General features: G+C 26.6%; 2 protein-coding genes across 6 annotated transcripts; both read right to left on the reverse strand.

Annotated features, from left to right (window-relative positions):
• Nucleotides 1–6,460: 6,460 nt before the first annotated feature.
• Nucleotides 6,461–8,386, reverse strand: LOC114178886 (spermidine hydroxycinnamoyl transferase-like). Its single transcript, XM_028065022.1, has one exon. It carries the CDS (start codon nucleotides 8,095–8,097, stop codon nucleotides 6,712–6,714), a length of 1,386 nt encoding a protein of 461 aa, XP_027920823.1. The 5' UTR covers nucleotides 8,098–8,386; the 3' UTR covers nucleotides 6,461–6,711.
• Nucleotides 8,387–10,355: 1,969 nt separating this feature from the next.
• LOC114176334 (AT-hook motif nuclear-localized protein 17-like) lies at nucleotides 10,356–12,649 on the reverse strand. 5 transcript variants are annotated; one of them, XR_003602991.1, is made up of 4 exons: nucleotides 12,276–12,649; nucleotides 11,281–11,421; nucleotides 10,947–11,008; nucleotides 10,356–10,666 (listed from the first exon to the last, which is right to left on the reverse strand). XR_003602991.1 is itself a non-coding variant. In XM_028061344.1 (2 exons), the coding sequence occupies exons 1-2, from the start codon at nucleotides 12,588–12,590 to the stop codon at nucleotides 11,392–11,394; spliced, it is 345 nt and encodes a 114-aa protein (XP_027917145.1). In that variant the 5' UTR covers nucleotides 12,591–12,649; the 3' UTR covers nucleotides 10,673–11,391. The 5 variants fall into 5 exon arrangements, 1 of the variants encoding a protein (XP_027917145.1); XR_003602993.1 differs by having other exon boundaries at nucleotides 12,076–12,649; XR_003602990.1 differs by having other exon boundaries at nucleotides 10,947–11,421.
• Nucleotides 12,650–16,729: the final 4,080 nt, after the last annotated feature.

Raw genomic sequence — 16,729 nt, forward strand, 5'->3', positions numbered from 1 at the left:
TGACAATATTTAAATGGTGCAATAATATAAGATAATTATCATGTTATATAAATAGCAAAAAAATTTAACGGCGTAACTAGATTGAAAAATTTTCAAATTAAAAATTTCGAAGACTAATCAAATGTTACCTAGTTGTGTTGTGGCATGATCCCTGAATTGCTAAAAAAAAATATATATTTTACCACAAAATAAGAGTTAATTAATCTTGTATTGTCTATTTACCTAGGTGTCGTGTTGATTCGTAACCTAAATCATGATGGAATTGCAATAAAAGGATAAATAGTTGAAAAACACAATTTGGAGTCGCGATCATAGTTTATTCTGGGAAGTTACAGAAAATTCAGAAAACAAGTGTTGGTCAGCAAAAATCATATTTTGGATTTATGAGTCGGTTATATGTAGAGAAAGTATTATCATCTTAAAAGGTCTGTCTTAATAGCGTACCTTTAATTAAATACGCAAAATGGATGTGATTTTTATAAATGTTTATTTTCCCCAAAAAATAAAAATAAAAGTGTATAAAAGAAACAAAATACACATTTTAATTTTGTTGGCTGGACAAGTATTAACCTCGGTCATATATATTCTCATTCACAATAGAAAATATTAGGAACCACGCAGTTATAAGGAAAAATTATTTGGAAAATAGTTTTACAATATTTTGGATTCTTGAGAAATAAATCCAACAAGAATGGCTTTGCTCTTACGCATTTTCATTCGGAATAAAAAATCAAAGATAATGTAATTTTTTGATAAAACATTTGTCGGTAAAAAACTTTATAAATAATATTTGTGGATAGAAAAGGGTTTTTAATTTTAATAATATTTTGTAAGAACAAAATTATGAATATAAAAAGGAATTCTAAATCGAATTAAAGTGTACCAAAAGTCAAAAGTGATTTAAAAAACATATTTTTTATTTATTTTGTATTTTTTTTAATTTTTCAACTAATCCCTATTTTATCATTTTCTTTATTATTATCTGGACAAAATTATATGTTTACATTTGGTAAAAAAGAAATCAAAGATAAGATACTTTTCGTGTTTGGAAATAAAACATAATTGTACAAACATTTTTTGCATAGTTCTACTAACACTTTAATTCTTATGAATAGATACGTTTACTGTTTTCTAAATGACTATATAGTTATGCAAAAATAAATTACTTTATCGTGTTCATTTCATCAATCTAAATAATAAATAATTCCATGTAAATTTAATTTAATTTTTGTCTTGGTTTAAAATAATGTTAAATAAAAACAAAAATAGTTAGAGTGAGAGTTTGAAATTTATTTATCGGTAAAGAATTAATTTAAATTAATAATAGAACATTTGAAGGATATTTTAATCCATTTACAAAAAGATGAAAAAGAGATGCAATGCATCTCCAAAAACGGTCAAAGACAACAATATAACTTTGACGTACAAAAACTGAGACTTTTCTAGATATTGGACACACAAAAAATATATCACAAGAGCCTTCAAAAAACATCTTAATAATATTCTTAGGTTAGAAAATAGAGCTTGGATAGACGCCAATAACCTACTGTGCTACTATAATAAACCGACAGTACAATAAAAATTGGATTCTCGGTGCAAGAACTATACCTTACCTTTCCAACGTCAGAGTGTTGAGCAAAAATATTAAGATTAACCACCTTGAACAAGTCAAAGCCAATATCCAGAGACTACACCAGCGGCTGCAATTATTCTAACTCGAAGTTAGGTCACTCCAAATTATACATACCCTTTCTAATTATATATAATAAGATTGTAGATCGAAACAATTTATATGTTAAAATGTGAAATGTTTGAAAAATAATCCATGTCATCCTTTTTTTATGATATCTATATCCATATTTCCAACAAAAATTTTAATCTCATATATTTAATTAAGGTGGATAAGGGCCGACAAAAGGGTTTGAGGGACTTAAAGAAAATTTAAGAAAGAAAATTTAAGAATGAAGCTTTTTTTCTAATTAATTTTTAGAGTTTTTTTATGTAAACTTGTTTATTAAATTATTGAAATTAATTTCATTTAATATTTCTTTTTTAATAGATAATAAGGTTAATTCATTTATTCTTTATATATATATATAATCATTATCATGAATTTGAGAATCATATTTATCCTCATCACTAACTACTTATCTTTCTTTATTGTTGTTTTCAGTTATATTGTTATTATCTTGTTCATTCAAAAAACACTTACTTGTATTTTCTAATTCATTTTTCTTACATGTTTTTATAAATTTATTCATAGCTTATTTTTGTTATACAATTAAAACTTGAATTTTTCCCTTTTTCTGGATTTTTGAATAGTTTGATTCAAATTTCTAGCTAAAATATCTATATATTTTTATATAAAAAAATTATAATATATAAAACACTACTGAAAATAATTATATAAAAGTATGAGTTAATAAAATAAAATATAGTTCTGGTTGTCAAGAAAGTAAACTCAATCGTACACTTATAGCATATTGAAGTCTCAAGTCTCTTTCTCTCACTCAAGTCTCAACTTTTTCATAACCTACAATGTTTATTTTGAAATTAATCATTAATAAAAAATTAATAAATATTGTATTTTTCAACTAGCACCCTAAATAAAACCAGACTAAAGAAGATGGGAATAAAAAGATTGATACACACAGATACTATAAAATTCAAAAATGAAATATGTCAAAAACATAAAAAGAAGAACTTCTAAATAGAAAAAAACTGAAATCAATATATGAGAAGTCACAAATCAATAGAAAAAAAGAAAATAAAATCAATATATATAAGAAGAAAATATAATCAAAATTAATTATAATAGAATAAATAAAACTAATCATTCTCTTTTTCATAAACAAAATTATAATTAATTAAAAAGAATATTTTAACTCATTAAATATCATCTTAATTACCAATAGAAATTAGCATACACTAATAATAATTTAATTATATTTTATTTTTAAACATAAACTTATAATTAATTTAATAAAAATGTAATAATAACAAAAAAAATAGATATTTTTATCACATAATTTTATAATTAATTTAATAGAGATATATTAGTACTAGAAAAAAAAATTAAGTTTTTTTTATAATCGTAATGTTATAATTAATTTAATAAAAAATATTAGTACTACAAATAAATTGAAATTTTCTTTTTCAGAGACCTAATCCTTAGGTTGATTAATATCTTACATAATTTCAAATTCCCTTATAACGTTTTTCAAGATTATAATCGATTGTAAGTTGATTTAAGGGTAAAGAATAAACTTGATATCCCAAGATTTTCAATTAGTTATCAGGATACAAAATTTTATAAGCTTCCTTTTTTTATTTAATTATTATTTTTAAAGTTAAAAATAATATTAATTAAGAAATGAAAGATAACATGACAATCAGAGTTTAGCAGGAACACAATCAAAGTTCCAATACCATGGTACGTTTGATTGCACATGCCTAAAATTTCTCCCACACAATTGAAATGGTAGCTCCATTACTTTATATTCTTTGCAGGCAGTCTTCTAAGTTCACACCTCAAAGTTTATATTTGGGAGTTGTTATTCGTCTTAATATTAGCTTTTAATGTTTTGTTTTTTCTATTTATGGCAAAATTCAACATCTATTGTATATATAATAAAGATATTAGCAAAATTATTACATTATTTGTTTATTGACATATATACAAAATTATAATTGTTTGATTATTTTTATATTATTTATTTTTTAAAAATAAAATAAAAATTTATTAATCTTATTGTTATTTTTTATTTTATTTTTTCTTTCCAATAATTATTTTCTTTACGTACCACAAACACTCTTTTATTTTCTAAATTAAAAACTCTCTTATTTCCTAAATTATATAAAAAAAATTAATTTTAATAATTAATAACTTTTATTATGTGAAAATTACATACCCAAAAATTATAAAAAAATAATAATAAAATAGAAAAATATTATGTTCATAAAAGTTATACTTATGAGCATTTTTTTTCACATAAAAAATATAATTATACACCACGTTTCGAATTACTATATTTCATCAATAATTATATAATAGATTAAATATGTTTTTATCTTTATATGATTTTTAAATACATGTTATAAAATATACTTTATAAATTAATTTTTTACCCATTAATATTTTAATTATAAGTTTTTTTATTATTGTTTTGTATTTTCATATTTTTTTTATTATTTGTGTAGTTTTATTTTATACACCCAACGACAACAAATAACCTTCCTTCCAAGAGAAAGAGTTGTAATAGACCAAGTATTATTGGCCTCCAAAGCAGCCAATTCAGATTGCATTGTCTTTGTGAGAAACAACTTGTTCATACATGTAGGTTCAATATCATTAGTAATAGTAGCAATAAAGAACCGATATTGAGGTGTATAACGATTATAAGAGATAAAATTGCAGAAAGGATATCATGTACCTTCATCTGGAAAAGATGAGGCGGATGACAATGGACCAAGGGGACACTACCTGATTGCAAATATAATCTTGTAAAGTTGTAGGAAGACCATGAGATCGTTGAGAACGACATAAGGGAACCACAAGTGAAGAATTAGTGAGAGGCACAATTGTGTTTTCTGTAGGTATTATTTTAAATATAACAACGAACATGACGATGACAATAGGTGATATAATGAGTCTAACAAACAACAAATCTCACTTGATAGTGATGTTAATACAAGACCTTCAAATATTTGAAAGAAATAATTTTTAGTACCATCAGCACTAATTAAAATGTTTTTTTCTAAAAATTATTAATATTTTGTATATAATAATTAATTAATATATATATATATATATATATATATATAATTATGTATGATAATTAAAATATGGTTAAAATATAATGATTAATAATATATATATATATATATATATATAATTGATAATAATAAAAAAATATATAAATACATATAATAATTAAAATATTGTTAAATTTTAATATTTTAACTTATCCCATAATTATTTTATTTTATTTTTATCATAAAAGTACTTTGATAATGTTCAAATTTTGTCTATTAAAACATTTTATTTGATCTATCATATCACTCAAATCATTCAAAAATTTTCATAAAATTTATCTTCAAATTAACTTACTTTATTTTTTAAATTTACTAAAAAAACACACATATTTATCTCCTTAAATTCACATAAATTCATTTTCACGTTCTTAAATTTATAATAATGGGTCCACCGACGATATTTGTTTATTTGATAAAGTTAGTTAATAATTAAAAGTTGAAGTTGCATGGAATTCAAAAATTAATGTGCGGTGGCTTTGAATCCAATCTATATGCACATTGAGGCCCCTTTCAAAAGTTTAATTTCATTTGTACTCTTCTTAAATGCTTTGTCTTGTCCCTCTTTTTGGAACAAGGATTAGTAGTACGTGCTTTCCACTATTAATTAATTAGATTTTGATGGAAATAATTTTATTTCTTACATTCTTTGTTAGAAAGACAAATGCCGACACTCCTGGCATCTCTTTTAATAATTGATTGAAATTTGTTCAAATATAAATCAAGAAAAAAACTGATGAAATGAAGTTGTACGTGCTTTCCACAATTAATATTGTGGACTCTTGTTATTCCCTCGTGTCGGTGGAAATAATTAATGAGATTTTGATAGAAATAATTTTATTTCTTACATTCTTTGTTTTGTTGGAAAGAAAAATGCTGACACTCATTCTAGCATCTCTTTTAATAATTGATTAAAATTTGTTTAAATATAAATGGTTTAAATACCTTTTTCATTCTCATTTTTTAGTGTTTATTATTGATGGTCCTATTTTGACAGAATGTTTAAAATGATCCTCATTTTCACCAAATTTTTAAAATGATCCGCATTTTCACAATTCGATATTTATTTGGTTCTTTTTTGTGACGTCGTTTAAATCATTAACGGAGCACTTTGTATTACGTTGTATTGAGATGTGTTATGTGTATTGTACATGTATGGTAAGTTAGAAACCATGCAGAACATCACACCAATCCAAACACAAACAAAACCCAAAATAGAATTACGATGAAAAACGCACCTATAATCCAACTCAAGCCCAAATTACAAAATTTTTCCCAAATTAAAAAGTTTTATGTGGTTATAAAGAAAGAGATGCATTATTATATTTGCCACTTAGGAGTATCATAAACGTCAACCTTGATTAATAAATTAATGAGTTAATTTATTATCAATTTTAATAATGAACCTACGAAACACTAACTAGTGTTTTGTGTTTTGATATTTGTTAAACGAAAAAAATATTATTAATTAATTTAAAGAGTTTAATTTTATATAATCATTATATTTTCTTTAAGTTGAATATTATTTTTTTTTCTAAAACGAAAAATATAATTAATATAAAATTTGAGAATTTATAAAATTTATTAACAAAATAAATATTTTTAAAAATATGATTTAAAAGAGAAATCTAACCAGAGAAGTAAACTTGAGAGAGATTTTATTTTATAAATAACAAGAAACATAATATCGGTGATATAATAAGTCCAACAAATAATAAATCTCTCCACAAACTCAAAAACAACAAATCTCACTAATTATGTAAATATAAGACCATCAAATATTTGAAAGAAATAATTTTTAGTACCATCAACACTAATTAAAATGTTTTTTCTAAAAATATTTTCTCTTGATTACTTGATACATACCAGAAAGTAGATTCATTATTTCCGCTTGCTTTGTTATAAATTGGATTTATAACCTTGAATGTCCTGGTAAAAATGCTTTTTAAAAGCGTCAATATGCAGCAATTGTAGACGTATATAAACCAGCACAGATCCATTCTCATCAGGATCAGGAAGAAGCACGAAATCGCCATCGAAGCCATGTGTTGCTGGACTCATACGAACCTCCTTCCCCCACCCAAAATTAATGCCATTGATAGGTAACCTAAACCAACTCACCACAGATAAATTAGGGTTCCCAGGGAAAGGCTCCTTCTCTCTCCCTTCTTCGTGAAGATCTTGATGAAACCTTCTTAAATTCTTCTGATTCTTCAAGAACTCAATCCCAGACCTCACGTACTCATCGCTCACCCTCTCAATTGCCTCCCTTATTCTGCTCGCCGTATACCCCAAAGGCTCTGACACCAAATCACCCGCAAGACAACATGCAACACTATCCCAAATGGCATTCCCGAAGTACCCATTTGGCAATGGAGGTTTCATGCGACCCCTCAAGTCAACAGTAACAGTAAGCTCAGTTGGTTGGTTTTCTTTGTGCTTCCTTGCCTTGCTTGCACATCTCCATATGTGACCAGTCACACTCTCATAACGGGAATAACCACCATCATTTATAGGCTTAGGAGAACTCTCATTTGCTCTCTTTTGCAATGTTTCAATTTGAGTTTTGCTTATTTTAAGGAAAGTTATTGTGGTTTTCTTCTCCTTTTCCTCCCTGTCATCAGTTCGGCCCAGCAACAAGGGAGGATCATTGAGTTTCGCAAGAACGTGACATTTTGTTAGTGGCACCAAAGGAGGCTCTCCAGCACGTAAAATTTTCCGATCAAGGAATGGCACCGTATGCAGAGGCCCGCCCCGTGCAAACTTTGCCCACTGACGTATGAAGTGGAATGCACTTGATCCATCCATAATTGCGTGCGAAAATGTTATGCCAACACAAATTCCACCGCACTTGAACTTGGTCAGCTGAACCGCAAACAACGGCAACTCGTGAATTGGGAGGGAGTAGTAGTCCACAGTGGGGACAAGGTAGTGGTATTCCGAAGAAGATGAAAAATGAGAGAGATGTTGTACAGTTGATGAGGACTCTGCTTCAATGAATTGAACGCCGGTGGCATTGCAATCAAGTTCTAAACGTCCATTGTTTATCCAATACAAACGACCGGCAATTGGATAAAACGGCACCAGGGCTCTGCTCAATGAGTCCTTCAAGGTGGAAGCAATGGTGTTGTATTGAGAGAGGCAGTTTTGTGGAAGACTGTAGAAGTAGACTAAGGCCTGGTGACCTACAGTGCCTGTTTGATCCAATTCAGATAAAGCTATGCGTCCGCACCATGTTGCCTCCATTGGCCTCACAGTGCAGCTTGCTTTCACGGTTACCGACATTTTTGGCTTCTCACGGACAAGATAACAAGATAGAAGGTTTTTGAGAATGAATCAACGATTGAATGTTGTTTTGACGTGGTTTACAGTCATAGGTTGAAATGAATTTCTGACAGTGCACGTTGATATATCAGTGCATCCACATAGAGCGGAAAAGAGAAGAAGAGAAGATGGGGCTTGACTGGGATTTGATGCACGATGGTGTCACATACACCGTGCCGATTTATAGAAATTTGATTACACACCGAAACCAAACTTGAGAAGGTAATGTAAAAAAATATATATATTTTAACTACTAAATTTTAAAAACTTTTTCATATAATACAATCTTCTAAAATCTTTTAAATAATTTTGAAATATTGAAAATAAAAAAATAAAAAATTAGTGAATCATTTAAAAGATACCACATAAAATTGTAGAAAAAAATTGTTAAAATTTAATAATCAAAAAATCATTTTCAAATATAAAATTATATAATTTATAATTACTACAGTTTCTTGAGTGACAAAATAATGTAACTTGAAGATAATAATTTCAAATATGTAAGAGCACGATATGAACCTTATCCTCATCAGGGTCAATATGGACCTCATCCTCATCAGGGTACTATTTGGACCTTATCCTCATCAGAGCACGATAGGAACTTACAAGCACGTGAAATCAAACGTGGAAAACCAAACACAAAACAAATCAACCAAAAATATATTTTCATCTTATTCGGATTTATTAGTTATGGACCTTACAAGCACCTGTCACATGAAATAAAACGTGGAAAACCAAACACAAAACAGATCAACCAGAAAGATATTTCCACCTTATTCAGATTTCTAATAAAGAGGTAAGCAAAAAAAACTACCTAATCACCGTTTACATACTTTACAATTTTTTACATCAAAGTGTGTTTTACCTCGTGCGTACAGAAGTAATGGAATTTGTGTAAGAATCGCCAATGCAAATATAATATTCCTTATATGAATCAAAATCTATTTTGAAGTTATATTTTGATATCCTAATCGTTAATTATAATAAATGAAATATTTTCTTACAATTAGTATGTTATTATAGTTGGTAATTAAGGATTTTAATTATCTTATTAATAATTTTAAATTTAATAAAAAAAATTGATAAAAAATTTAAATTACATTAATTTTTTAAAAGTAAAAATTAAATTAAAAAATATTAGAAAATCAACTTAATATTTTTAGATAGAAAAAATTAAAATCATAATTAAAAGTGTCAGCTCTGCTTGATGACACAAAAATTCTGTAAATATGCTTCAGAGGTGTTTCAGTTTCAACCATCACGTGAGACTCGTGCGTATGCATGGCTTTCTTCTTCGGGTGTGTTGAGAATTGAATTCAACAAAATTAATTCTCCACTCAGAAGAATTAATTGTTTCTCATTCAACGTGAATTTTTTACTCTTTAATTGATTATGGGATTCAACGTGAATTTTTTTACCCTTTAATTGATTATGGAAACCAAACACGTACTAATTCTGCGTTAAAAAATCAATTCTACATCAATTTGATACACAACCAAACACACACTTCTTTTTTAAATGTTTTTTTATCTCTTTTAAGAAAATAATGTAGTAACTTGTATAAATAATTTTAAGATATATATATATATATATATATATATATATATATATATATATATATATATATGGTTAAATATGGTTTTATTCCTTAACTTTCGGTTAAAATTAAAATTAGTTTCTCCTTGAAATTTTGGACCAATTTAGTTCTTTATCTATAAAAATGCATGACATTTCACTACTAGATATATAATATACAGTAACACTAAAAAAATGTTACTAAATTATGAAAAATGTTATTAATAGAATTTAGTAACATTTTATCACATGTTACATATTCCCCATGTTACTATTGATTTTTTTTATTTTTTGTAACATTTATACTTATTAACAGAGACATTTACATAAATGTTACTAAAGATTTTAAGTAACATTTTTTTAATAAAAGTGTAACATTTTTGAAATGTTACTAAAAGTTTATAATAACATTTTTTTTATAGAAAAGTGACATTATAAAAATGTTACTAGAAAGTTTTAGTAACTTTTTCTTAATAAAAAAGGGTGCATGTTAAAAATGTTACTAAAAATAACAGAAAAGTTCACACGTGATTGAGCAGGACAAAATCCACAGCCCCATCGCCATCAAGGGCCTGCGGGTAAGATTCTTCAAAATTTATAAATAAATAGCGTTAGTCAAACCAAACTGAAATTAAAAAAGAAAATTTAGCAGAAAAGGGTTAAATTCCACCATAATACCTGCTGGACCAGATAACAAGATAAATGAATATATACACACATGAAGCTAGATACACGTTCACACAAACAAATATATTGATCACTTGGAAGTATTAGCATTTCAAGGAAAAAATCCAAAATTTTAAAATATGCTGAAGGACTATCATATCTAAAAGAGAGGGGAGGATAACCTGGAAAGAACAAACAAGTCCTTAATCTCCTATGGCAACGCAACAAGTGAAGCCTTGTTTAGGCAAAGGCCTTCCACCTTTGGCACAAGAAAGAACACATCTAGGACCTATTGAATAATAAAAAAGAAACAAAGCTTACATCATCCCATTACTCCATTTCAAATAAAAAATAAGACAACAATGCAAATCCAACTTCAACTATTTAGAATAGCAATGCATAATTTCAGTTCATTTAGCAATTGAATTGATAAGTACATCGTTATGTAAAAGAAACTAGGTGGGTATATAAGTAGACAAATTCAGTGATACAAAATGAATTGTTTGTGCCAGTATGGCATACTACAAAATGTGCTAGGCAGTATAACCTCAAATTAGCTTATAAATTACCATAACCATTTGCCTTTCATGAGTGCCTCCCGCAAGAACACAATAGCAAGCTCCCTCTTAACCTGTTTTTCATTTAAAGAGGATCTGGTTGTATTAAGGTAATTCATTTTTCTTAACAACCTATGATGCAGCCCGAAACACATGACAAAATGTGAAAATATCAAATGATAATTGCTTATATAAATTATAACACTTATAAAGAGGAATTAGTAAGCCTCAAATAGTTATACTAAATCAAAACAAAAGTAAACAAATGTAGCACACCCTTAAGATTTTGGCTTCCTTGTTTTTGTTGAAACCTCTCAAACAAGACATAAAAAATAGTAGCACATACCGCAACATGGAAGTACCGGACATGCTACCTTGATCACGATCCTTACAAATCACATCCAAAAGTTTTCCTACCAATAAACACCCTATCAATAGCAACTCTCATTAAACTCAACTATATCCTTGCATACAACACACGTGAATCCTGCAGCAGAACATCAATACAATGAGTGCAAAATACTTAAAAAGATTGAAATCATCATACAATGAGTGCAAAATGTTAACTCACACTCCTGTTTAGATTGATATTATAGGTCAAATAGTAAAACTAATAAAAGTCCTACCATATAACGCTACTAGCGTAATTAGATTTCAAAAACAATGAATCTGAACATCATAACTCAATCCCTTGAATGCAAGCAAATTATATCATTGCCTCAATACCTTTGCGTCACATTAAAATTCCAATCAATGGATGTGCTAAAAACAAAAGTTGAATAACTAAACAAGATCATATCGATGGCCATTCTTGAACACAAAAATACCATATTGACTTCAAGCATTGGAAGCTATGTACATTTACAGTTAACAAAAATGATCCATGGGATTAAAATCTTTTCCATCCCAACTTGAAAAGATCTGCAGCTAAAATTTAAATAATAAAAACTACAACCGTATTTTTTCCAGAAGTAATGCACATTACTTTCTAATTTTGATTTACAAATATTCGAGCATAACTATCCCTAAATAGAGAAATGAATCAGTCATGCACCATTCACTCTACACAAAAATAATTATATTTCTAAAATCCCCATTTCAAAGAGCACGCACAAAACAGAGGAGGATTTCGATCCCTTACCACTAGATAGAGCAGATGGAAGGGTTGTGCGTGAGATTGAAATTTCAAGTTAGGAGAAATGACTTTGCCTAATGTCTAGGACGCAATGGTTGTGTGTGTGCGAGATTGATATTGGAGAAGGGAATAATTGTATGTGGGAGATTGAAATTGGGATCAGGAATAAAATCACCCATACAAATCATTTATTTGCCTCCACAAACCTCGTATGCAGCTAGAAATTGCTTAAATTGTTCTCGCACACAGAGGTTTGGGTTGTTGAACGATGCAACGATCACGAACATCGTTCTCGCAGCAATCAACCCGCTAGCTACCATTCCTCCGACGATCTGCCCTTGTTGTCCAGAGAGCGAGATGACGAACCCATTGAGAATCGTTGGTGACCGTAACGTTGGTGTCGGGCATAGTGGAGGGTTGATGGAGCGTGACGCTAGGCAACAATACCGGAACCAGTGAGAACACTGACGCCCATATTCACACGAAGTTCTGTGTCGAACCCTAGAACAAGAAGATTTCATCCTGGTGTAGAATAGCTTCAAAGCATGGGAGATAAAACGAAAGGGAGAGAAGATGGTAATCTAAATTAATTTTTTCTTAGATTAAAATCAATTATACAATTAAAATATTTTTAACGGTTACACAGAATTTGACAAAACGAAAAAAAAAAATCTAACACAGAATTCGCTAGTAAAATTTAATTCTTTGTAGTGTTTATTTAAAAATGTTATTATATAATTATTAATATAAATTAATAATTTATAATAACTTTTATTTAAAATATAACTTATAATAATATTTATTTAAAAAACATTATTATAATTTAGAAAATTGATGTACAGTAACATTATTAATAGTTATGATAATAAAAATGTTACTAAAAATAGAAAAAGTGTAATTAAGTGACATTTCTAAAAATGTCACAATATTAATATTAATATTTTTTGTAGTAACAATTTTAAGAAAATGTACCTATATTATACCTATAGTAACATTTTTAATAAATGTAGCTAAGTAAATGTTATTGTAGCTACTAAACGTTTGTTTAGTCTTTTTAATAATATTTTATTAAGTTTATTTGAAATTCAATCGCATTTTTTGGCTAATAATAAAGTGTAATGTGTTAAACAGAATAAACAACTAAAATGTTATTATAAGATGTGTTTGAAAAATCAAATTAACTTAATAAAAGTTCATTTAATGAACTAAATTCACGCATCTCTAACATTTATGGACTAAATTGGGTCAAAGTTTTAAAGAAAGACTAATTCGAACTTTCACTTAGAGTAGAAGACAAAAACATATTTAATATAATATATTGAAATGAAAATTTGAGTAATGTAAAATATATTAAATAGTAACATTATTATAATATATATATATAGAGATTTTTGTACATTAAAATACATAATAAAAATTAAATTTCTGTATGGTTATGAGTATAAAAACGTAGTTTACATAAATGAATATTTGTTGTGATTAAAAGTTAAAAAATAATATTTAATTTTTTGTCTTGTATTTAAAAAATAAATAAAATTTTGATTAAAGAATTTTAAATATTGTTTTTGAAGTATTTAAAGAGAATAGTTATATCATATATTTATAAATTTCTAATTAGTTTATATATTTCATTTTTTTAATAAATTTTTATTTTTATTTTTATCCTAGTGATAATAATATCATAATATATTAATATTTTGGGATGATTATGTATTAAGTGTTTTAGAAGTATATCAATTTTTAAAATCATGATTATGTTGTATGTTGAAATTAATAGTAGTTTTGAAATTATAATGATATTTTGGTTAAAATTATGTGAACTTCTTAATGTGATTTGGTATATCTATTCATTATAGTATATTTCTTTATTTACTTTTTTATGTGTCATTTAATAATAACGTATTAAACGTGTATTATAGTTTACAAATATAACTTTAATATCATTTTGAATAGATAAATATGAATATTTAAAATATCAATATAGTTGTTTGAAAACACAATAATAGATTAAGTTGAAAGTTAATATTTCACATATTTGTTTCTTATCTCAAGTTTGTCAAGTGTTATCCTTATGATTAATTACCATGCATTTGAGGTAATGTTCATTTTGGAACGAGAAGAAATGAATATTAAAATGTCTTAGATCTCAACTTCTACGCGGTGAGAGATTAATAGACAGTGATGGATCTTGATCAAAATTTTTGAAGGGGATGTTCAAATTTTATATATTTAATTATTGTCACTAATATAACAAAAGTATATATAAATTAGTATTGAATAGCGGCCAAGGATGGAAGGAGCAGGCCAGGCCACGACCCCCCCCCCCCCTCCCCCAATTTTGTTTTTCATTATTTTATATTAATTTTTTTTAAAATTATATAAATTTTTAAATCTTTTTAAATTATTTGTATTTTTTAAATTAAATAATATTATATTCAAAAATAATAAAAATTAAATTAAGTATTTTTTATTTGTTTTATAAAGTACAATAATAAATAATAAAATATAATATAAATATATAAAGAAACAAAATTATTAAGACGTTTTTTATTTTCTCTCTCATTATCTTTTTAGTTTTTCATATGTTGTATTCTTCTCTCATGCTTATTTATTTTCTTTTGTTGCTAAAAAAAGTTAGACATAAACTCATTATTTCTATCCTCATTTTTTCATATTTTCTCTTTCATTATTAAATAAATAAATAAGGCAATTTTCTCTTGTCTCACTTGATAGTGAACTATTTGTTTTTAACATTTAACATCATTTTTTATCTCATGACCTTTTTGTATATTCATTTTTTATTAATATAGAAGAAGAAACAATGTACTATGTGATTTTTCATAGTCGATTTTGAATTGTAACTTGATTATCATAATTTTTTAGTAATTATGTCTCTCAACTTTTAATTAGATTATGATGAATTATTTTTTAGTCTTAAACTTATTTTTTAAATAAGTATATTAATGAAAAATAAAAGAATAAATTTATTTTTTAAAATTGATAGAGAAACTACTGGTGAAGGTAAAAATACGATAATATAATTGTTTATCGCATAACAATGAAATGAAAGCTTGTGAATATTTTTTGAACCAAATGCATCTTAGTAAAATGGAATATGAATATTTTGCAGATAATATGATTATTTACATCGAAAAAAGTTAATTGAAAAATTTAATTATAATTCAATTACCATGAGTTCAAAAATATGAAAAAACGATAGACATTCCTTTAGATATGTGTATTCTTCATCAACGTACCTATTTAAAAAAAATCAAGACTAACAAATAATTTATCAAAATCTAATCAAAGATTGAGAGACGTAATTACTAAAAAAATATGATAATCAAGTTAAAATTAAAATATGGTTATGAAAAAACATATAGTACATAACATTTGTTTTTATATTCATAAAAAAATAAATATACAACAAACAAATAAGATGGAAAAAAAGAACTAGATATCAAACTAATATTTTCCTATTAAGAGACAAGAGAGAGTTACCTTTTTTATCTTAGAAGAAATCAGATGAGAAATGAGAGTGAGAAGAATGAATTTGTATCTAACTTTCTATTTCTTTTTTAATACAAAGGAAGATATGCAAAAGTAGTAAATGAATACAATATGCGACAAACTGAAAATGGGAGAGAACAAGAAAAATATCTCAATAAATGTTATTATTCTTTATTATATTTAATTTTTAATTTTATTATTTATTAACATTAAATATTATATTTAATAAAAGGAATGAAAATTAATCTAAAAAATTACAAAAAAAATAGTTTAAAAATATTTTTTTTTTTAAATTTAAAAAATGTTGGGGGGCAATGGCTCCCTACAAGCCTTCTAAGCTCTGCCACTGATTAGGCCTGGTAGGACCGTAAGCCCCTAATCAAGGTCTAAGGGGAAATGACAGATCATTCCAATGAAGGACTTGAGGACCCCTCATGGTTGGTCTAAAAACCTCGTTATTGACCCCATGGTGGGTGCCAATATTCTGATTTCAAGTCCATCAAATGTCATTGTTAGGGTCAATCACCATGCATAAGAGATATTGTCTACTTTAGAGCATAAAGTTTTGTCACGATTTTGTTGTTAAAAGGCATCTCAGAAGGTAAAAAAAGGAAAGAATATTTAAACTGCCTTAGACCTTAATTGTTAAGCGATATGAAACTATTGGACGTGGTAGAAACAATTTCAAATTAATTGATTTAGTACTTATTTCAATTCTAAAGATAAATTTATCAAATATTAAGTCATTATGATATAAATAGATTATTAATTTCATTTTAAATGTAGGTTAATAATGAAATAATATCCTCTAAAATTTTATCATTTAGTATTTAATAAAGATGCATGATCTTGATTTTTAAAAATCACATCTAAGTCTAACTAATTAGAATTAAATTTAATTCAATCTCAATACAAAGTAATATGAATAGAAGTTAAATTCATATTCATATTTTATCAATCAAATTGTAATTTTGTAAGAATTGACTCAATTAGTGGTTAATTTATGAGAATGAGTTAATTTCTTTTTTATAACTAGGTTCGCTTTTAAGAAAACACGAATAGTGTTAAGTCGTGTACACGAAGTACGACTTCATTTGAAATATTTTGAAGAAGTCGTATATGGAATATACGACTTCATATTGAAGTCGCC

This window comes from Vigna unguiculata, chromosome 3 (genome assembly GCF_004118075.2).
Source record: "Vigna unguiculata cultivar IT97K-499-35 chromosome 3, ASM411807v1, whole genome shotgun sequence".
Taxonomy (NCBI): Eukaryota; Viridiplantae; Streptophyta; class Magnoliopsida; order Fabales; family Fabaceae; genus Vigna; species Vigna unguiculata.